General features: G+C 37.0%; 1 protein-coding gene across 40 annotated transcripts in view; it reads right to left on the bottom strand.

Moving 5' to 3' along the window:
- The window catches only part of R3HCC1L (R3H domain and coiled-coil containing 1 like), a 108,990-nt gene that overhangs the window by 19,400 nt on the left and 66,535 nt on the right, over positions 1–23,055 (bottom strand). For 29 of the 40 annotated variants that reach the window (XR_010135279.1, XM_055352691.2, XM_019035551.4 and 26 more), the window contains one exon: positions 15,888–17,686. Coding sequence is in view for 39 of the 40 variants with exons in the window: in XM_055352691.2 (XP_055208666.1) it covers positions 15,888–17,672 (1,785 nt within the window). In the remaining variant the exon portion in view is untranslated. Of the gene's footprint in view, positions 1–14,442; positions 14,485–15,887; positions 17,687–23,055 lie in introns of all 40 variants that reach the window. The other 11 variants (XM_063710372.1, XM_063710364.1, XM_055352697.2 and 8 more) reach the window with 1 other exon arrangement.

Raw genomic sequence — 23,055 nt, 5'->3', positions numbered from 1 at the left:
CCTTTGCTCTAATCTAGTCAGCAAAGCTAAACTTGTATACTTATATCTCATTTCCGAGGTACCTATTAAACATTTGGCTTCTGACACTGATTAAAAACAGTGTTAATAATAGCAAAAAACATAATTCTTATTCTACATTTCATGAAACAAACAAAGGCTACGAGTTACATGCTTCTGATCAGTTCTTCCTGTATCACTCAGAATCCACAATCATCAGAGATTCCTAACTTTTCCTAGAGGAGGAAGAACTTCATTTCCCCCAGGGTACTGATATTGTTGAGATCAACTTACATTTCCCCAGTAACACATTTTTTTTGTGGAGGTAGGATATCATACTGTTAATGGAACTTTCTTTCCTAAGAATCTCAGCAAAACATGCAAGAGAACTTGACAAAAAGAAGGAGAGGATTTGTGGCATAAAAGGGAGAAAGTGTCAAAGAGAGGATAACATGGGATGAAGATGGAAGTGAGGCAAAGCAAGGCTGTGAAGAGGGATGGGGAGGTAGGACCACTGACACAGAGTGATGAGACATGGCAGTATGGGAAGCTTTAAGAAAAAGCTCTACAATCTGATGTACTGATTATGTACTTTTGCAGTAGGCCTGGACTGTCCAATACAGTAGCTGCCTGTCACATGTGGCTATGTAATAAGTAAAATGTGGCTAGGTCAAATTGAGATATGCTGTAAGTATAAAATATCCCACAGATTTCAAGACTTAATACAAAAAAAAAGTCAGTAATAATTTTTTATACCGATTACATGTTGAAATGATATTTTGAACATATTAGGTTAAAATATATTATTAATTTTACCTGTTATTACTTTTCTAATATGGCTACTAGAAAATTCAAAACCATACATGTGGTTCACATTCGTGACTTGCATTGTATTTATACTGTAGACAACAGAAACATTTACCTTAAGAATCACATGTATTTGGGCAATCCCTCCTAAAAAGTCAATATGAAACCTTCATAATATTTTTTATTAGGGCTAAGAATGTCTGATAGAGCAAAAACAGAGGGTAGAGGTTTAGAATTTCATTCATTCTGATCTATCTATTATAGACCAAGGGAAGTTTACAAATGATTCAGAGAAAACAATTTTGAGTTATGAATCACAAATATTTTTAGGATCTTAAATAGTGGTCTGTGTTGCTATTTATAAAGCATAAATGATATGTGAGTATTCCTTCATATGCACAACTAGCTTCCACAAAACCGTTCAACTAAATTAAAATTAACTTCCCGAAATAAAGGGTTTGAAGACACTTAGGGCCTAGCAGTCTGGTCTTGAAAACAAGTCTATAAACTATTACCCAACTAGTAATGATGTTATTGCCCTGATGCCTATTTGCAGAGGGATAAAAGGATAGGGGAGAGAGCACAAGATCAACAAGACATGCATCATTGAGTTTTTATTTTTTGTTTTCTGTTTATTTAATACTTAGTTCTTCAACATATAAAAGGAAAAAAACAAGAAATTCTGAAGTCACATGCCAATTATTCCCCACAGACAAAAAAAAAAAAAATGCCACATTATGCCCCTCCTAGCTGCTGCCACTGGCACCCACACACACCATGAGGGGAACCTGAAAGCAGACCTGCCCACCTGTCACTCATGCACACCTTCCTGGGGCCTAAGAATGAGCCTACACAGCTTTCCGCTGCTACAACAATGAGCGGCACCCAAGCACACTGTCTGAGGGCTAGGGATCAGCCTGCCCCACTTGCCACAGCCTGCATTCAAGTGCAACATCAGGGAGCCTGGAGACTGACCCGCCACAACCCCCCACCAGCGTAATTATTCTGCGTGCTGCTTGGGAGCCAGAGGGATAGCCCACTGCTGCTCCTACCATCACCAAAACACATTGCCCAGGAGCCCAAGGACCCACATGCTCACCCAGCACACTGTTGCCACTGCTGGCACCCAAGTAAAATGCCTGGAGGCCTAAGGAACAGCCTGTCCAGACTCACTACCTTTGGTGCACAGAACACTGCCTGAAGCCCTAAGGATCAGCACACTCAGCCTGCTGTTGTCCAAAGACTGGCCTCTACCTGGTGTCGTCATCCCCAGCAAAGTTCTACTACAGCTTCCACTAACCACCACAGCCTAAGCCATTGAAAAACTCACAGACACAAATAACTGATTACAGCCCAAGAAATCATACAGAAACTATGCTACTTTACCCACCCAGAATCAAAACCAAAGTGCCTGACCCAACCAAAAGAATAGATATATCTATAGGAAAAAGTATTTTCCCTATGAAAGCCAATCCATAAAATTTGAAGAAGTGACTATTATACTAGATGCACAGATATGAATGAAAAAACACAAGAAACATAAAAAAGCAAGGAAACATAACACCTCCAAAAGAACACAGTAATTATTCACCAACATTCCAATGAAAAATAAATCTTGCATCCCAGGGATGAAGCCCACTTGATCATTGTGGCTAAGCTTTTTGATGTGCTGCTGGATTCGTTTTGCCAGTATTTTATTGAGGATTTTTGCATCAATGTTCATCAAGGATATTGGTCTAAAATTCTCTTTTTTTGTTGTGTCTCTGCCTGGCTTTGGTATCAAAATGATGCTGGCCTCATAAAATGAGTGAGGGAGGATTCCCTCTTTTTCTATTGATTGGAATAGTTTCAGAAGGAATGGTACCAGTTCCTCCTTGTACCTCTGGTAGAATTCAGCTGTGAATCCATCTGGTCCTGGACTCTTTTTGGTTGGTAAGCTATTGATTATTGCCACAATTTCAGATCCTGTTATTGGTCTATTCAGAGATTCAACTTCTTCCTGGTTTAGTCTTGGGAGAGTGTATGTGTCCAGGAATTTATCCATTTCTTCTAGATTTTCCAGTTTATTTGCGTAGAGGTGTTTATAGTATTCTCTGATGGTACTTTGTACTTCTGTGGGATCGGTGGTGATATCCCCTTTATCATTTTTTATTGCGTCTATTAGATTCTTCTCTCTTTTTTTATTAGTCTTGCTAGCGGTCTATCAATTTTGTTGATCCTTTCAAAAAACCAGCTCCTGGATTCATTAATTTTTTGAAGGGTTTTTGGATGCAACGCTGGTTCAATATACACAAATCAATAAATGTAATCCAGCATATAAACAGAGCCAAAGACAAAAACCACATGATTATCTCAATAGATGCAGAAAAAGCCTTTGACAAAATTCAACAACCCTTCATGCTAAAAACTCTCAATAAATTAGGTATTGATGGGACGTATTTCAAAATAATAAGAGCTATCTATGACAAACCCACAGCCAACATCATACTGAATGGGCAAAAACTGGAAGCACTCCCTTTGAAAACTGCACAAGACAGGGATGCCCTCTCTCACCACTCCTATTCAACATAGTGTTGGAAGTTCTGGCCAGGGCAATTAGGTAGGAGAAGGAAATAAAAGGTATTCAATTAGGAAAAGAGGAAGTCAAACTGTCCCTGTTTGCAGATGACATGATTGTATATCTAGAAAACCCCATTGTCTCAGCCCAAAATCTCCTTAAGCTGATAAGCAACTTCAGCAAAGACTCAGGATACAAAATCAATGTATAAAAATCACAAGCATTCTTATACACCAGCAACAGACAGACAGAGAGCCAAATCATGAGTGAACTCCCATTCAAAATTGCTTCAAAGAGAATAAAATACCCAGGAATCCAACTTACAAGGGATGTGAAGGACCTCTTCAAGGAGAACTACAAACCACTGCTCAAGGAAATAAAAGAGGATACAAACAAATGGAAGAACATTCCATGCTCATGGGTAGGAAGAATCAATATCGTGAAAATGGCCATACTGCCCAAGGTAATTTACAGATTCAATGCCATCCCCATCAAGCTACCAATGCCTTTCTTCACAGAATTGGAAAAAACTACTTTAAAGTTCATATGGAACCAAAAAAGAGCCCGCATCGCCAAGTCAATCCTAAGCCAAACGAACAAAGCTGGAGGCATCACACTACCTGACTTCAAACTATACTACAAGGCTACAGTAACCAAAACAGCATGGTACTGGTACCAAAACAGACATATAGATCAATGGAACAGAACAGAGCCCTCAGAAATAACGCCGCATATCTACAACTATCTGATCTTTGACAAACCTGAGAAAAACAAGCAATGGGGAAAGGATTCCCTGTTTAATAAATGGTGCTGGGAAAACTGGCTAGCCATATGGAGAAAGCTGAAACTGGATCCCTTCCTTACACCTTACACAAAAATCAATTCAAGATGGATTAAAGACTTAAATGTTAGACCTAAAACCATAAAAACCCTAGAAGAAAACCTAGGCATTACCATTCAGGACATAGGCATGGGCAAGGACTTCATGTCTAAAACACCAAAAGCAATGGCAACAAAAGCCAAAATTGACAAATGGGATCTAATTAAACTCAAGAGCTTCTGCACAGCAAAAGAAACTACCATCAGAGTGAACAGGCAACCTACAAAATGGGAGAAAATTTTTGCAACCTACTCATCTGACAAAGGGCTAATATCCAGAATCTACAATGAACTCAAACAAATTTACAAGAAAAAAACAAACAACCCCATCAAAAAGTGGGCAAAGGACATGAACAGACACTTCTCAAAAGAAGACATTTATGCAGCCAAAAAACACATGAAAAAATGCTCATCATCACCATCAGAGAAATGCAAATCAAAACCACAATGAGATACCATCTCACACCAGTTAGAATGGCAATCATTAAAAAGTCAGGAAACAACAGGTGCTGGAGAGGATGTGGAGAAATAGGAACACTTTTACACTGTTGGTGGGACTGTAAACTAGTTCAACCATTGTGGAAGTCAGTGTGGCGATTCCTCAGGGATCTAGAACTGGAAATACCATTTGACCCAGCCATCCCATTACTGGGTATATACCCAAAGGACTATAAATCATGCTGCTATAAAGACACATGCACACGTATGTTTATTGCGGCATTATTCACAATAGCAAAGACTTGGAACCAACCCAAATGTCCAACAATGATAGACTGGATTAAGAAATTGTGGCACATATATACCATGGAATACTATGCAGCCAGAAAAAATGATGAGTTCATGTCCTTTGTAGGGACATGGATGAAATTGGAAAACATCATTCTCAGTAAACTATCGCAAGAACAAAAAACCAAACACTGCATATTCTCACTCATAGGTGGGAATTGAACAATGAGATCACATGGACACAGGAAGGGGAATATCACACTCTGTGGACTGTTGTGGGGTGTGGGGAGGGGGGAGGGATAGCATTGGGAGATATACCTAATGCTAGATGACGAGTTAGTGGGTGCAGTGCACCAGCATGGCACATGTATACATATGTAACTAACCTGCACAATGTGCACATGTACCCTAAAACTTAGAGTATAAAAAAAAAAAAGATGGGAAAAAAAAAGAAATGCCTGACAAAGAATTCAAAAATATTAAAGAACGTCAGTGAGATACAAAAAAACACAGATAAATAATACAAGGAAATCAGACAAACAATTCATGACCTCAATGAGAAATTCAACAAAGAGTTAGAGTTTGTAAAGAAGAACTAAATCAATCCTGAACTGAAGAACTCAATGAATGAAACAAAAAGTACAACTGAGGGCAACAGTAGACTAGGTCAAGCAGAAGAAAGAATTTCGGAACTTAAAAGACATACCCTCTGAAATAACCCTGTCAGAAAATAAACAGAATAAAGAAAGCCTACATGAAATGAGGGACATCACAAAGTGACAAATATTTAAATTTTGGGAGTTCCAGAGAAGAGATGGCTAAAGGCACAAAAAACCTATTTAATGAAGTAACAGCTGAAAATGTCCCAAGTCTTGTAAGAGATATAGACATCCAAACATAGGAAGCTCAAAGAGATTCAACCCAAAAATGTCTTCTCCAAGGCACACTGTAGTCAAGATGTCAAAAGTCAAAGACCAAGAATTCTAAAAAACAGCAAGAGAAAATCTTCAAGTTACACAGAAGGGATATATAGAAGGGATTCCCATCAGATGGGAACGACAATAAAGTTGTTCCCAGACAAGCAAAAACAGGGAATTCATTATCATGAGACTGGACCTACAAGAAATGCTTAAGGAAATCTTACACCTGGAAGTGAAAGGATGCTATCTACCATCATAAAAACACATGAAAGCAGAAAGCTCACTGGCAGAACAGACACAAATGAGAGAAAGAAGTCAAATGTTACCACCATAGAAAACCATCAAACTGCAAAGATAAATAAGATAGGAAGAAAGAAACAAAAGATACAGAAAACAATAAAATGACAGGAATAAGTCCTTACCTATCAATAATAACCATGAATGTACATGGGTTAAATTCTCCACTTAAAAGATATAATTTGGCTGAACAGATTAATAAACATGACCCAACTATATGCTGCCTACAAGAAACATTTCACCTGTAGACACACATTGCCTGGAAGTAAAAGGATGAAAAAATATATTCCACACAAACAGAAACCAAAAGCAAAGCAGGGGTGGTTATATAAGATAAAACAGACTTTAAGTCAAAAACTTTAAAAAGGCCTGGCTGGGCATGGTGGCTCACACCTGTAATCCCAACACTTTGGGAGGCCAAGGCAGGTGGATCACTTGAGGCCAGGAGATCAAGACCAGCCTGGACAACATGGTGAAACCCTGTCTCTACTAAAAATACACAAATTAGCTGAGCATAATAGCATGCGCCTATAATCCCAGCTACTCAGGAAGCTGGCGCAGAAGAATCGCTTGAACCCAGAAGGTGGAGGGTGCAGTGACCTGAGACCATGCCACTACACTCCAGCCTGGGAGACAGAGTTTCCAAAAAAAAAGAGAAACAAAGTCTCTTTGCTTTGATGATAAAGCGATCAACTCAGTAAGATGATATAACATTGTAAATATAGACGCACCCAACACAAGAGCACCCAGATATATAAAGAAAATACTATTAGATCTAAAGGAAGAAATAGACTCCAATACAATAATAGCTGGGGGCTTCAACATCCCACTCTCAGCATTGGACAGATCATCTAGACAGAAAATCAACAGAGAAACATTGGATTTACATTGCACTGTAAACCAAATGGACCTAACAGACATTACTGGAACACTTTATCCAACAACTGCAGGATACATTCTCATCAGCACAACCTAATGAAGCACCTCGAAGAATTAGAAAAGCAAGAACAAACCAAACCCAAAATTAGTAAAAGACTTAATAAAGATAATATTGGAACTAAATGAGACTAAGAAAATACAAAGTATCAATGAAACAAAAGTTTTTTTTTAATACAAAAACCAAAATCAATAAAACACCAGCTAGACTAACCATGGTCAAATCATCATATGACTTGCATACGTTGAATCATCCTTGCATTCCTAGAATAAACCCCACTTGATCATGGTATCTTTTTTTTTTTATGTTGAATTTGGTTTACTAGTATTTTGTTGATTTTTGTAAAAAATGTGATACATTACATCAACAGAATGAAGGTCAAAACCCATATAAACATCTCAACAGATACAGAAAAAGCACTTGATAAAGTTCAACATCCCTTCATGATAAAAACCCTCAACAAATTAGAAATAGAAGAAACATAACTCAACATAATAAAGGCTATATATGACAAACTCACACCTAACATTATGATGAATGGGAAAAGCTTTCCACTTTTCCTCTAAGAATGGGAACAAAAACAACAATGTCCACATTCACCACTCTTATTCATCATAGTACTTGAAGTCCTAGACAGAGCAACAGGAAAGAGAAATAAAGAGCTGCCAAATTGGAAAAGAGGAAGTCAAACTGTATCTCTTTGAAGATGAAATGATCTTATCGAAAAATCTAATGACTCCACCAAAAAACTCTCAGAACTGATTAAAAAATTCAGTAAATTACCAGATACAAAGTCAGCCAATATAACTCAGCATTTCTGTACACCAATAGCACACTAGTTGAAAAAAAAAAATCAAGAAAGAAATCCCATTTATAATAAAAACAAAAAATGAAATAGAATACCTAGGAGTAAATCTGACGAAGGAGGCGAAAGCTCTCTACCAGGAAAACTATAAAACACTGATGAAAGAAAACTGGAGAGAACACAAACAAATCGGAAGACATCTCATGCTTATGAACTGGAAAAATTAATACTGTTAAAATGACCATACTGCCTAAAGCAATCTAAAGATTCAATGCAATCCCTATCAAAATACCAATGACAATTCTTCATACAAATAGAAAAAACAATACTAAAATTTGAATGGAACCACAAAAGACAAGAATAGTCAAAGCAATACTGAGCAAAAAGAATAAATCTGGAGGTATCACACTACCTGATTTCAAAAAATACTGTAAAGCTGTAGTAACCAAAACAGCATGGTATTGGTATAAAAACAGGCATACAGACCAATGGAACAGAATAGAGAACCCTATTCTGCTCATGCATTTACAGCCAACTGATTTTCGACAAAGGCACCAAGAACACTGAGGAAAGCACACCCTCTTCAATAAATGGTGCTGAAAAAACTGGATGTCTATATGCAGAAGAATGAAGCTAGATTCCTATCTCTTACCATATACAAAAACCAACTCAAAATGAATTAATGATTTAAACATAAGACCTGAAACTATAAAACTCTGTATGACAGCCCTAGCAAACTAATACCTTATTCTAGTAAATAAGGCTGGAAAAGAAGGATGGAGTTTCAATTTCCTTACCAACATTTTGGTTTTAAATTCAACTATAACTGACATGTCATATTTATTCCTATATTCCCCCACTGAACATATTATCTTGCAAACTAGGCAGTCAATATATATTTATAGAATGAATAAAATGCACATGCTTCAAGTTAATTATTTTGTCCAAATGCATGCTTAACAAGACTTATTCTAGGCTGGGTGTGGTGGGTCATACTTGTAATCCCAACACTTTGGGGGGCTGAGGTGAGATGATCACTTGAGGCCAAAAGATCAAGACCAGCCTAGGCAACACAACAAGAGCCCTCCTCTACAAAAAATAAATTTTTAAAAAATTAGACAGGCGTGGTGGTATACTCCTGTGGTCCCAGCTACTCGGGAGGGTGAGGCAGCAGAATTGCTTGAGCCCAGGAGTTTGAGGCTACAGTGAGCTAAGATCGTGCCACTGCACTCTAGCCTGGGCAACAAAGTGAGACTGTCTCAACCCCCACCACCTAAAAAACAGACGAACAAAAAAACCCAAGACTTATTTGATTTATACGACAACAAATACATGTATGTTGAGACAGGGTCTCATTCTGTTGCCCAGGCTGAAGTGCAGGGATATAACTTGGCTCACTGCAGCGTCTGCCTCCTGGGCTCAAGCGATCCTTCCACCTCACCCTCCCCAGTAGCTGGGACCACAGGCACATGCCACTATGCCCGGCTAAGTTTTGTATTTTTTGTAGAGAAGAGGTTTCGCCATGTTGCCTAGGCTGGTCTCAAACTCCTGCACTCAAGCGATCCACCTGCCTCGGCCTCACAAAGTGCTGGGATTACAGGTGTGAGCCACCCTGCTCAGGTAAGAACATATATTTTTTAAATGATTCTAAATGGCACTCTAAAATTGGGGGGGAAAATTGATACTTTTTTCTTTCACTTTACCAATAAACTTCAACTGCCCTGGTTAATCATGAAGAAAATTCAGAATAAATTATAAAAAGAAAACAAAATTTCAAAATAAATCATCTAAACTTCTGATAGTGACAAACTTAGGACTTGATTCTGATTCTGTTTTTCACAAGCTGTTCTCACAACCTGGAATGCTTTTTCTGCTCATGTTCCGTCTTCTCCCAAGATCCAGCTTCTATCTTTAAACTCCTCTTGATGCATCTTTCCCAATTTACTCCAATTTGGCGATCTTTCCTTTCCTATATTACTATTTCCTAACACTCAGTAGCTGGATATATACATTTCATCAATTCTAAGATATATCCTTTTTTTCACATTTTAACATCACTGACATTAGGACGCATCACAGTCAACATATTGTTATTGCTTCCTGCACATGTGTATCAGAAGCACCAGTACCAAAACTGGCAGAAAGGGTGGTCAGTAATGTGGAGGAAAATTCTAAATATCAGAACAGCTCTACACAAGTGCAAAGGTGTCTTAAGAATTCTGCAACAAAGATTTTTGGTTCTTTTATGTATTCTTTTAAGAAATGCTGCATCATCAAAGTTCTTAATGGCAAAATGGATGACACTGAATAGAAAAGCATCAATATCAGTGGCTGAATCAACAAACTATTAGAAAGAGTTGGATTGTGAACATGAAGTATTAGGAAAATCTTAACCAATTTATTTTACTACGTTTTTTATGTATGAAGATGAAATATGATAAAAAAAATTTATGTCTAATTAGTAGAGTTGTTTCAATATGTATAAAATTAAAATTCTAAGGGAAAAGCACTGTGTCAAAGTTTTTTCTATCTTAGTAATACATAAAATAATGGTATATTTCACAAAGGCATTTCCAATTCATTTAAATAGAATACTCTTTTTTTCTAGTCATTCCTGAGAATAAATAAGTCTCATTATTCCACAAGACTGTACACTGTTTAAATATTGTTATCCTTCTCTTTTACCCCCAACATCACTAAGATCAGCGCTGGCCCCAGAATATTTGTTCAATATCTGTTGACTGGCTGAGACCCGTCAGGTAGAGACAAAGGCTTAATGTCATGGAAAGAGCGCAGGGCTAGAAACCAGGAGGCACAGATTCTAATGCCAACTCTGGCATGAACTTACTTTAGCTACAACCCTTCTGGGCCTTAGTTACCTTATCTATAAAATAAGAAGGGGCCAGACTAGATTGCAGGCTAGACTAGACTAGAGCTAGACTAGACTGCTAAATCAATGTTTAAGGAGTTGATAGTCTTGTAGAACTAATGAGACTTATTTTCAGAAATGATTTTAAATGCTAACATTCCACTTTTAAAAAATGACTTGTGCAGTTCTATCTCTAAGACAGGATAAAGCTCTAGCTCTGAGTCCTTATATGTCAAGGACTATACTATAAATTCTGGCTCATCTTGGAAGATAGGAATAAGAACGTTTTCGTGGGTACTTTTAATTAAACACAATTAAACATAATAAACCACTTTACAGTTATAGGTAAAACAAATTTAAATGAGAGGCACTGGGGGTTACAGTGACAAGGACAACAACATTTGGGCACAAGTTGGTGGTGTAAAATTACTACAGTTGCTTCAAAAATCTATTTACATAGAATTAACCCATATAATCAATTCTCAATTATGTAGGTGAGGTTATTCAAGCCCTTCATTTCTGTTTTTCTCTTCCACTTAACTGCTTGTTAACTCACTTTCTACTGAAGAAAATCAATTTAAGATTTTATGATTTACTATATATATACCCTGACAAATTAAAAAATGCCCTAACCATACTCCACATGCCATATCTCATGGAATTCACTGAAACAAGCACTGCCAAGGACAGAGCAAGGTACACTAGGAATCTGAATCTTCAGACAAGAATCCTTAAATAAAAGCTTCCTTGTACTGACAATACAGGCCCAGAACTGTTCACCTTTCTGCAGTTTTGAAAGAGGATCAGAAATTAAAATGCTGCTGGCTTCTATACTGATTCTGAGGAAAAAATGTTATGCAACAAATACAACAGAGCTCAAAGGGAGATTTTTAATTTTAGGAGTCACCTGGTTACAAAAACAAAAACTATGAGTGATGGAATCTACTTAATGTTCCCTCTTTCTGTTTGGACCAGAGATCTAGTCATCATTCACTAATGGATTGAACAATAAAAACAGAGTACATAATTCACTCAGATTCTTCACTGGATGTCCCAACTGACTGCATTAGAATATACAGCATCTGGAAAGTGAGTCAATAAATCCCCACTTAGGCAGTCAATAACATGTCAATTCAGACATTTTTATAAAATATGAATTATAAATCTGTTAAAATGAGCTGGAACTATTAAAAGATATTGTGAAAAAAATTAGAACTAGACAGGTGAGGGGGTACAAGGGAACTCTGTACTCTGTTCAATTTTTTAAATAAATCTAAAACTACTCAAAAATAAAGTCTATACATTTTTTTAAAATGGAATAGAAAACAGAAATTAGAAACAGAACAGCATAGTAAAAGTGGGAACTATAATCTCTTGTTTAATTCTATAGCCTCACCAACATGAAACTGCATCAACCAGTCTAGCATTGGGGGATCTAATCCCCTTTCGTTCTTTTTCCCTGTCCTATCCCTCTAATCTCCTTTTGAAGTCATATTCTGTGTCACTTATCAGGCAATGAAATACAGTTTTAGTACATCTGTTATAAGGTTGTTTTATATTAATTTCCCTGCAGATTGCTGTGGGACTAGTCACATAGTTACATACTGTCTCTCCAAATAAAACATGAACAACTTCAGAGCAAAAGATGGCATGCAGCACAGTGCCTTTAACATAGCAGTGATAACAACACATATCTAGCTATTAGGGATTTATAGTTTATCAAACTCTAAGTGTTTAATATTTGCTATTTAACTGAAAGGTGATGGGCTACCAACTATTTATAAGGCCTCGAGGGGTTGGGATATGAAGGGCTTTCCTCTCTTTGTATGTTACATAATTTGCTTTTAGTGACTGGATTATAAATTCCTTTCAGTTTTGGGTTTTCCACTTAACATGGACACCATTTTTGCAAAAGACTATAGGGAGATAGAGACAGTATAACAATGTAAGTTAGCACACACTGAGAAGTAAGATGGGTGGGAAAAGATGGTATTCCTTTTACTCTTCTCTTACCCATTATGGTCTACATACTATTATAGAATATGGTGGTATAATATTAGTGGCCTTCTGTAACCAAGGGAAGGCCTCAAATTCTTAAAAAGTTTAGGAGATACCTACTTAAATATTTACCCCTATCTAAAAATTCAAATCAGTGCCAGAAATGACAATGAAGGTAACAAATGCTGGTATCTATCAACATCAATGTTATGTTCTTGGTATCCCATTAATCCTCCTACCAATAGATCTGATGATCAGTACAGATGGCAGTAGGGCTATGAAAGTATTTTCTAATGAACAATAACTCCTGTGTTCTTCTACCAAGAATTCAGAGGGCTAAAAAAAGTCATGCCAATATCATCTCCTTCATCAATTACCACCTTAAGTTTCTGGGCATTCCATACTGTGGCTTTAGGAGACTAAGTGTGATTCTTGGAGACTCATCAAGAGTTGCAGTTCTGGGAGCTCAATAATGACCTACTTATACTCTAACTCCCTAAGGCAGTTTTGGAGGTTCAAATGTCACAGGAAATTGCTTCACAAGCCAATGGCTGTCACACCTTGCTCTACAGCATACCTATTAGAAGTATTAGACATACCTCCATATGTCTAGCTGTTATCAATCAAGAAACAGGCCAGCTGGGATGATAGCCAAAAACCTTTAGTTGGAAAGTTTTCAAGGGAGGCAGGCACTCACTCTGCTTTAGCACTTAATAAAGTATGTTTGGAGCAATAAAAATAATAAATCAGAAGTCATCAAAGGGCTATTAATGTTGCTGGATTTGTGACATCTTTTAATAACATTATCATTATTACATTTTCTAAAACCCAAAGCAGAGGAGCCCAAAGTTTTGGAGTTGGATCTGCTACTTGCATTCTCAATCCATTTCCCTCCTTCCTGCTCTCAGTTATGCTCATTCCTCAACACAGACCCTACTCTTTTCCAAGTACCTCCAAACATAAGACAAACACAACACCCAGACACTGTCCATCTTCAGCTTAAAATACTATATTCTCTGTTTTCCTCCCAATCCCAGCTTTAGGTCATCCCAATGTCCTCTTTATGTTACTATGCTCCTCAAAATACTGAGTTGTTGCCTAAATTATCTTACACCTACTCTAAACACTGGAAAGACCTGAAAAACTGAGTTGTACACCTGAACTCCCCCCTCTTCCAATACACAAGCCATATCCATAAGCTACCCCACCGAATCCAAGTTCCAGCCCCTGATGTTTTGAAAGCCCCTGGAAGCCACCCTAAAAAGACAGAGCCCCCAACTCTGCCCTATCAACGCCATCCATTGGATAAATATTTACTGAGTACTACACCATGTGTAAAAGGCCATGAGAGCCACACTCTTCTTTTGGAGGAAGCTGTTCATCTCTCCTCCATGTTCATGTGCTCTCTCTATTCCTCATGCAGTCCTTTCACCAACTCTTGTGAACACTGTTTCTTTTCTCGGACTAAAGCCTTCTCTCAGTGCTTTAGTTCTTAATAACATTTCTGTATTCACCTAGCTTCCCACCTTATTATTATTTCTTAACCTGATTTGGATCTCAAACCTCTACTGAACAGTATTTTTCTAATTATGGGCTGACAGTCATTTGCAGTTCCCTACTCACATTCTGATATAGATTTAAGTGTATTACCTTTGAGCAGTGGTTCTCAGGCTTTATGTGCATCAGAATCCCCTGAAAAAGTTGTAAATAGACAGTTTGCTGGGCTAAATAATTTGCATTTCTAACAAGTTCCTAGGTGATACTCATGCTGCTGGTCTAGGGACCATACTTTGGAAATCACTGCCTTTGAGAATCTGATGAAAGCTATGAAAAAACACACATACGTACATATAATTTTGCATGTAATTCAAGGGGCTCATGGATGTTCATTCATAGGTATTCTCCGCTCTATATTTTGTTCTAAGGAATGTTTAAGATATAATGTTTCCTGACCTGACAGGATGTGCTTGTTTGTGGTACAGGGAAATTATTTCTGTGCAAACAGCTCCCACGAATGAGGTGGGATTGCTTGGTATTGGAAAGTCAGTTCTATCCAATGGACCGCCCTCTTCAGTATTATGTGGCTCTTTTACAGGCATGTGATTTTTCTATACTTCCAGCTTAATTCTCAGAACAAAGACTCATCACTTAGTATTCAAAAGGGTCTTTGGAATGCCTCAAAAGAAATCCTTTAGGTGAGGAAACAGTCTCGTAGAGAGAACATAAACATTGGATTAAGACAGAACTAGACTGAAATCCTGATTCTGCCTTTCCTAAAGGTGTGACCACTGAGCTTCAACTTCCTCATTTATAAAACTGGTGCTCTCATAGGAAAACAATTTTTTCCTTTCCAGGCAAAGTTATGTGAACCCACTATAGGGAAGGAAAGAGGGAGTGTTCTACTACTTAAAACCAGTGATTCTTATTTAAGGTAAGGAATTTAAATGTTGGATACAGAGTAAACATTTAAATTAAGAAAACAAAAAGGCTGAACTGAGTAATTTCTAAGATGCCTCAAATCTAACATTTATTTATGAATTCTAATTGGTCAGCATATCATTATTCACTTACATCTTCTATTTATGCTAAATGGGTAATTCATTCTTCAACTTAACCCAGTATAAACTCCTTAAAAAACAATGATACTTTCTTGTATTTTACCCTTCCTTTCTCTACTTCCTTCCCTCTACAGTGTCTAACACTCCAACATCCACTAGAAAATAAAATATAAATAACAATAGTAATAAATTATTCTCCTTCCCTTAAATAGGCCCATGTAAAAGATACCTTGTCAACACAGAAAAACCTTTTTGAAGAAGTTTTCCTTTGTATTTCCTCGACACATAGTTAAAATCCATTAAATTCATCTTTATTCAATAAAATCTCTCAGGGCTTGGCTATTATAGATACAGCTCAATTCTGTATATTTTATTTTTTAAAGATCTATCAGATATTCTCTTCTTAATCTACAAGCCTATTAGTTTATTGCAGGAACTCTTAAATATCAGTGAATGTGCATCACTGTCTATCAAAATTACCACTGAAATCCTAATTTATAAACTAACTAAGCATCAAGCAATTTCAATTAAACATACCTCTTGTAGAAGACGTGGATCCAGGCAGTCACCATCATCGTTAAACATAGACTCCCAGCTCTCCTCAGTGGCAGTAATTCCCTCTGTGTGAGAAGTTTCAGTTGCTTTTGGTTCGATGGATGTTTCCATAGATAATGATTCCCTATCAGGAAAAGATACACCAAATTCTATATTCCCTGAGTCATCTTGCTCTTTTGTTTTGAACTCTTCAGCAGTTCTTAGTTCGTGCAATGCTTCTGTTGTATCACCAGTACTACCCAGGTCAATGCCCACGGCACTGTCTGAAAGAACTTTTGTCCCATTTAACATACTGAGTTCAGAGTCCAAAAAAGTGTTATAATTACTACCAGCAATCTTTTTTATAGGTAAGGAGGAAGCACAATCTGACAAGCTCTCTATCAACTTTCCTGTTGACTCTGTAAAATGAGATGAAATACTCTCAGCATAAATATCTGAGCAAGCAGAAGGGTTGCTGAAATCTTCAGTGTCATTCCCACTTCTAGCTACATGAAGAGGGGTTGCATCTGCACTCATTCCTACAAACTTTGAGAAACTTCGTGTATTAATAGAGGTCTCATCAGCTATTCTAACTGCAACTACATAAGGGCTATCAACAGTTACATGATCACTACAGGACATACCTGTAGTGTCCATCATACATGCTTTATTGGTGATGTCACCTACATTCTTAACTCCACTATCTCTATGTGTTTCATGAGCAAGGACAGCTGTATCAGGAGGTTCGTACTTTACATGTAACTCATCAGCAGTGCTGTCATTCTTCTCACATTCTCTAATCATTACTGGACTAACAGTGTCATTTGTGCTCTCTGACAGAGAGATGTGACCCATAGTTGCAGGAATGGAATCTGTATCTTTTTGATCTAAGATGAAACCTGTACTATTGGCTATACCACCTACATTCTCAACTTCAAAATCTACACAAGTTTGATCAAAGACACCATCTGGACTTCCAGGAACAGAAGTAGTGGTGATGCCTCCGCTGCTGGGATTCAATATTCCATCTGATGTTTGCATGCTTTGTTGTACAATTTCAGAATCAGAGCTTAGTTTTATTGGTACAATCATATTCTCAGGTTTCATGACAGAACTAAAAACTCTAGGAAACTCATATAGTATCTCCAAAACCTTGGTATCAGTTTCAATTCTGCCTTCCAAATCTTTGTCTTCAAATGCTTCCCCATCAGGTTCATGCCTACTGAAGTCACAGAATTCCACATTTTGGAATGGTTTGCTTGGAACTTGAGCCTCACTGATTTCTAAACAGGCCTGTGAAAGAAGTATCCTCTCATGTCCTGTCACATCTGTAGTTTCAACTTCCAAACACTCCACCTTCTTTGGTTTAAAATGTCTCTGTAAAGGTGCATTAGTTATAACCCCAGCATTTGGGGCTCCCTGCTGTTGTCCTTGGGATAATACTTCTTTGGATTCAGTGGTTCCTCTCTTAGAACAAACTCTATTTGTTTTTTGAAGGCATGTGTCCATTCTTAATTTTGTTGAAGATTTCTTTCCTTCTCTACAATTATGCTCCTTTCTATCAGGATTGATACTTAGTCTCTGAGCCTCCAGTTTGTCTTTAAAGACTTCTTTTTGGGAGAGAGAACTTTCTTTTTGCTTTTCTTTCACCACAGAGTTAGATGAACCACAGCTTTCTTCTTCATCACCTGTCTTAAGGAGTACTGCACCCCTACGAGCTTTAGGTACATAAAGTGCCATGTCAGGCCTTCTGGCTCTAACTCTGCATCTCTCTGCTTCTTGCTGCATGGCACCACCACAATCTGCAAGAGAAGAATGATTTAATTATTATACACTAATTACAATGTATTGAACCAAAATATTTTCTTTTTTCTTTTTGGGTCAGAGTCTCACACTGTCACCCAGGCTAGAGTACAGTGGAGCGATCTCAGCTCACTATAACCTCTGCCCTTCCAGGCTCAAGCGATCCTTCCACCTCTGCCTCCTGAGTAGCTAGGACCAGACACATGCCACCATGCCTGGCTTTGTGGTTTTGTTTGTTTGTTTTTGTATTTCTGGTAGAGACCGGGTTTCATCATGTTGCCTAGGCTGGTCTCAAGCCCAGGCTGAGCTTGAGGCAATCTACCCACCTTTGTCTCCCAAAGTGCTGGGATGACAGGCATGAACCACTGTGCCCGGCCTTTTTTTTTTTTTCTTTAATTTTTTTGTTGTTGTTGTTCAACATAAATATACATACACATAAAGTGATTTCTGAGAGTAACTTGAATGTTGGCTAGAAAATGAAATGACTTATCAGAGAATGCTTTCTAGAAGATGTTGCTTTTGATCTAAGATTTCTTAGAAAAGAGAAAGTAGTGAAAAAGAGAAAAGTATTATTCTATTAATACCATTTAGTCAAGTGACTTGCTATCAATTTCCCTTGCTTCCAGCAGTAATAAAACAGATCTGGTTAGGATGAAGGAGGATAGAAGACCAAGGAAACTGTGATGAGACAATTTACTCTAGTAACTCCCTGACAACCTCCACCATGGTTGCTCAATGGAATTTAACAAGAAGAAATATAACAAAAGTTAAACAAATCTTTATCTACTATCTACTAAAATACAAGAAAATGTGCTAGGGAATTTCATATTGAATTATTCTTTTAATTTTCAAAATAATGCTATGAAGTAGGGATAAGTTTGTCCAGGACAAAGAGAATAAGGAGGTGCTATACACAACAGAGAAACACCCACATACACACAGATGCACACACTGTTAACATTTCACAACATACATTTCAAAAGAAGGAGATAATGAGAAGGCAGAGAGGAAAAAAGGCTAACGCATCCTGTTCACTCTATTCCAGATCCCTAAAATTTCACCTGGTCCAGAATACTTCCTTGATGAAAAAGCTCTATTCTCATGGCACAGGTTATTTTCCTTTCAGCCCAAGTAATACCGTGGCCCTGATCATCAAGTATCTCCAGTGATTATCTTGTTCCTTTTCTCTTTTGGTATCTTAGTTAACACCTAGCCCAACATTCTTCATGTATTTTATATCTTCCATTTGAGGAAGAATATGACCTTAACATTTAGGCATGTCAGGATTTTTCAAAAAATGCCTAATTTTCAAAGACAGAAGTACTGAAGTGTGTTTCATAGAAAGGGATACCAGAGACATAGCACGCCTGGATTACAGTAAGTAAAACATCTGACAAAATATATCATAATGAACTTCTGGATATAAAATGATGAAATCGGGATTACTTAGCAAAACTGATAAGTGGACTCACAAAAGATTAAACAAAAAATAATAATAATGGGTAGAAATGAATTTAGAGATTAGTTAAAGGTGGATTATATAGCCCTTTGAAATTCAACAATTTATACAATAATTTAGATGTAAACAATAAACACTGAGTGCTTATCAAGTCTGCAACTGACACAAAAATGACAGAACTAATAAATACCAAAAATTATAAAATTAAAATTCAGTATCATTTCTATAATCTGAAATGCTGTGCTGAAAGCAATATGAAGGTTTAAAGAAGTAAACACAAGGATCTCTTTTGGAGGTTTTTTTTTTTTTTAAAGAATCAAACAAAAGACAGAAGACGTGACCTCTGTATAATTTGCATAAAGAAAGATCTAAAGGCTTTTATTTCGTTCACAAGGTCAATAAAAGCCCCAAAATAGTGATGTGATGTTTAAAAAGGTAACACACTCTCAGATTACAGAGTCTAGAAAATATGTCATACAATGTAGAGCTAAAAGAACTAAAGGTATAATTCTTGCCCAAAGAGGTCTCAATGAAAAACCACAGCTAACTTTATACCTGAAAGATCAGTTGCTCTATAAAAGAGACAAGATTTCTTGTTTATGTTTCTGTTTCTCCAGAAGTCAGTACCAGAACCAATTGTTAGAAATAAAAGGAAAACAAAATTTAGCTCAAAGTAAGAAAGAATTCTATTACTAGATTTCTCCAATGTTATTACCAGGAAATGAGCTCTCTCTCTAGCAGAATTTAGATAAAGGCTGGATGACTGACATATACTAGAGAAACTCTAAATTCTATGATTCTATTTCTAATCTGCAATAGACCTATCAAAGGCTTCAAATTATCTACTTTAAAATTATTATGTGCCACAGTTAATGACTTTATAAATTCAACCTTTTTTCTTAAATAATGCTCACATATAATACTATTTCCTATAGCTGAAAATCAGTATAATAAATTTATATTATTATCTATTTCCTACCAAAGCAATGATTTCGACTGTGCCATGACCAGCAGTGTGCTGGCAAATATTCAGCAATCAGCTTTCCAAGTGTCCTTCGTAGTATTACTTGATGTTTTTCTTTATGTCACTGATGTCAATGATGTGAGCGACTTCTTAGCTGAAGTAATCATTTTTTAAGAATGGAAGAATATATACTTTTTTTTAGTTACAATATAATAGCTAAAGGCATGACACATTTTTATTAGCAGCATTTTCTCCATCACTTTAAGTCTAGACAATCAAGAAATAATAAATCAAGCCCTATTTATGGCATTCGACAATCTCTGTAGCGTAAACATTCTTCCCATAGCTAATTTGTAGTTATCACTGTGACATCACCAAATATAGAGTTGGGGAAAAAAATGTACAAAAGCACACCATTCTATTATTTCAACCAGAGGTACAATATACTTACATAAATAGCTTGAAAAGCATAGATTATAATAAAATGTAGTAAAATAATTAGGAATTGATGAGTTTGAAGTATTTATTAGCTTTTAAAATGTAATTTTAATAGTAAGCCTATGTTCTTTAGTTTTTAATAATAGCTGTGTTTAACAATCAGTTTGCAGAATTCCTAAAATTTTAACAATCAGGTCTCAGGCCAGTAGGAGACACTCCAATCCACCACTATGCCCATTTTTTCATAACTCACAGACACAAAAAAGGAGAAGCATCCCCATTCTTGTGGACTGTCAGGATACAGTAGTCCCCACTCTTATCTGCGGCAGATATGTACCAAGATCCCCAATGGATGCCTGGACCGTGGATAGTACCAAACCCCATATATATTGTCTTTTACTACACATACATACCTATGATAAATTTTAATTTATAAATTAGGCACAGGAAAAGATTAACAATAACTAATAAAATAGAACAAGTATAACAATATGTAATATTGTTATATATAATATATAAAAGTTACGTGAATGTGGTCTCTCAAAGTATATTATAGCATGCAATATTTTCATACATGGATGACCAGAGGAACTGAAACCATGGAAAGCAAAACCGCGGAAAAGAGGAGAACACTATATTGCCAATTTAATTTAAAGCCTTATTGCATTTTTATGAATTTCTTTTGCAACTATAGGCAAGAAACGCTTTTCACATTGGGAGTGGGGCTGCCTGCCATACAATTTTTTAAAATGTACCTTGGATTAAACTTTTCCCATCCTGCTACTTGCTATTTACTAATAGCACTTGATCTTCTCTCTCTCTCTTTTTTTTTTGAGACAGAGTTTTGCTCTTGTTGCCCAGGCTGGAGTGCAATGGCACGATCTTGGCTCACCACAACCTCTGCCTCCTGGGTTCAGGCTATTCTCCTGCCTCAGCCTTCCAAGCAGCTGGGATTACAGGTGCCCACCACCACGCCTGGCTAATTTTGTGTTTTTAGTAGAGACGGGGTTTCTCTATGTTGGTCAGGCTGGTCTCAAACTCCTGACCTCAGGTGATCCGCCCACGTCGGCCTCCCAAAGTGCTGGGATTACAGGTGTAAGCCACCGTGCTGGGCCGATTATTTTCTCTCTTTTAACACAGTTTTAACTTTTTCGCAATGTTCTAAGTGCTTTTTATCCATCTAATTTGCTTCTTAACTGGACAGAATCCATTATTTGGGGTGCATTTTGCAGCTAATTTATGCTTGAAGGACCATCAGCATGCACTCTGTTCAAAAATCACACTTTCTAAAGGGGATAAAAATTCAGATTCCTTCATAATGGAGGTCAGTCAATTGCTAACACATGCCTTTAAAATATTTTAGGCCAAATCATTTTTTTCTGTTATACTGTTGAACACTGGGATCATACCTGAGCACCTGTCCAATTACTTCTACAGTTCCCACGGCTCCCTGAGAGAAAATATTGGTAACTTCCTTTAAGTACCTCTCCGATCCATCTTCATGAGAAATTGAACAAGCACAAAATAAATTGGGCTTTCATATTTTCACAACAGAACGTCAACGCTTTTTGTCCCATATTTGGTATCTAAAACATATGGATCCCTCTTCGATCAACAACTGAGTGTTGGCACTTAAGGCACTCACTGGGTAATTCAACCATGAATTGATTTAATCCAGTATTTACCGAAGACTCACATGAGACATCTGATATTTGAGAGAAACTGCCTAATGAGCATACTAACTATTCATTCTTCTAGAACAAATTCTGTATTTGTTAGTTCATCAGAATGCACCATAGCTAAACTATATATATTGTCTTAACATTTGGGAATAATTTCATACCTATAGATGTTACAAAAGTAAAAATAATACAAATGGTACCCTTATACTGTTTACCCATATTCACCTATGGTTAATATTTCACCTCATTTATCATTTGGAATCATGCATATATTCCTCCTCCTCTTCCTCTCTTTACATACACATACACACACATGCAGTTTTTTTCCTGAATATTTTTGAGGGCAAATTACAGACATCATGGCCCTTTGCCCTAAATACTTCAAAGTATAATGTATTTCCTATAAATAGGGATATTCTCTTATGCAGCCACAATACAGTTATCAAAGTCAGCATATTTAACACTAATATAATACTTTCATTTAACATAAGTAATCCAGTTTTGTCAAGCGATCCTGTAATGTCCTTTATAGAATATTTCCCTTTCCATACAGGATCCAGTTAGGGTCAGGTAGTGCCTTTAAATGCCAGGTGTCTTAAGACTCCGACATTCTAGAACACCTCCACAGTGAAAGCTGTCATTTATGACACTGACATTTTGGGAGAACAGCTCCCCTCCCCACTCTATTTTTTTTTTTTTTTTTTTTTCTGTGACAGAGTCTTACTCTGTCACCCAGGCTGGAGTGCAGTGGCACAATCTCAGCTCACTGTAACCTCCGCCTCGCAGGTTCAAGTGATTCTCCTGCCTCAGTCTCCCAAGTGAGTA

This window comes from Gorilla gorilla, chromosome 8, assembly GCF_029281585.2.
Source record: "Gorilla gorilla gorilla isolate KB3781 chromosome 8, NHGRI_mGorGor1-v2.1_pri, whole genome shotgun sequence".
NCBI classification, from domain to species: domain Eukaryota; kingdom Metazoa; phylum Chordata; class Mammalia; order Primates; family Hominidae; genus Gorilla; species Gorilla gorilla.
This window is presented reverse-complemented; position numbering and strand designations above follow the sequence as displayed.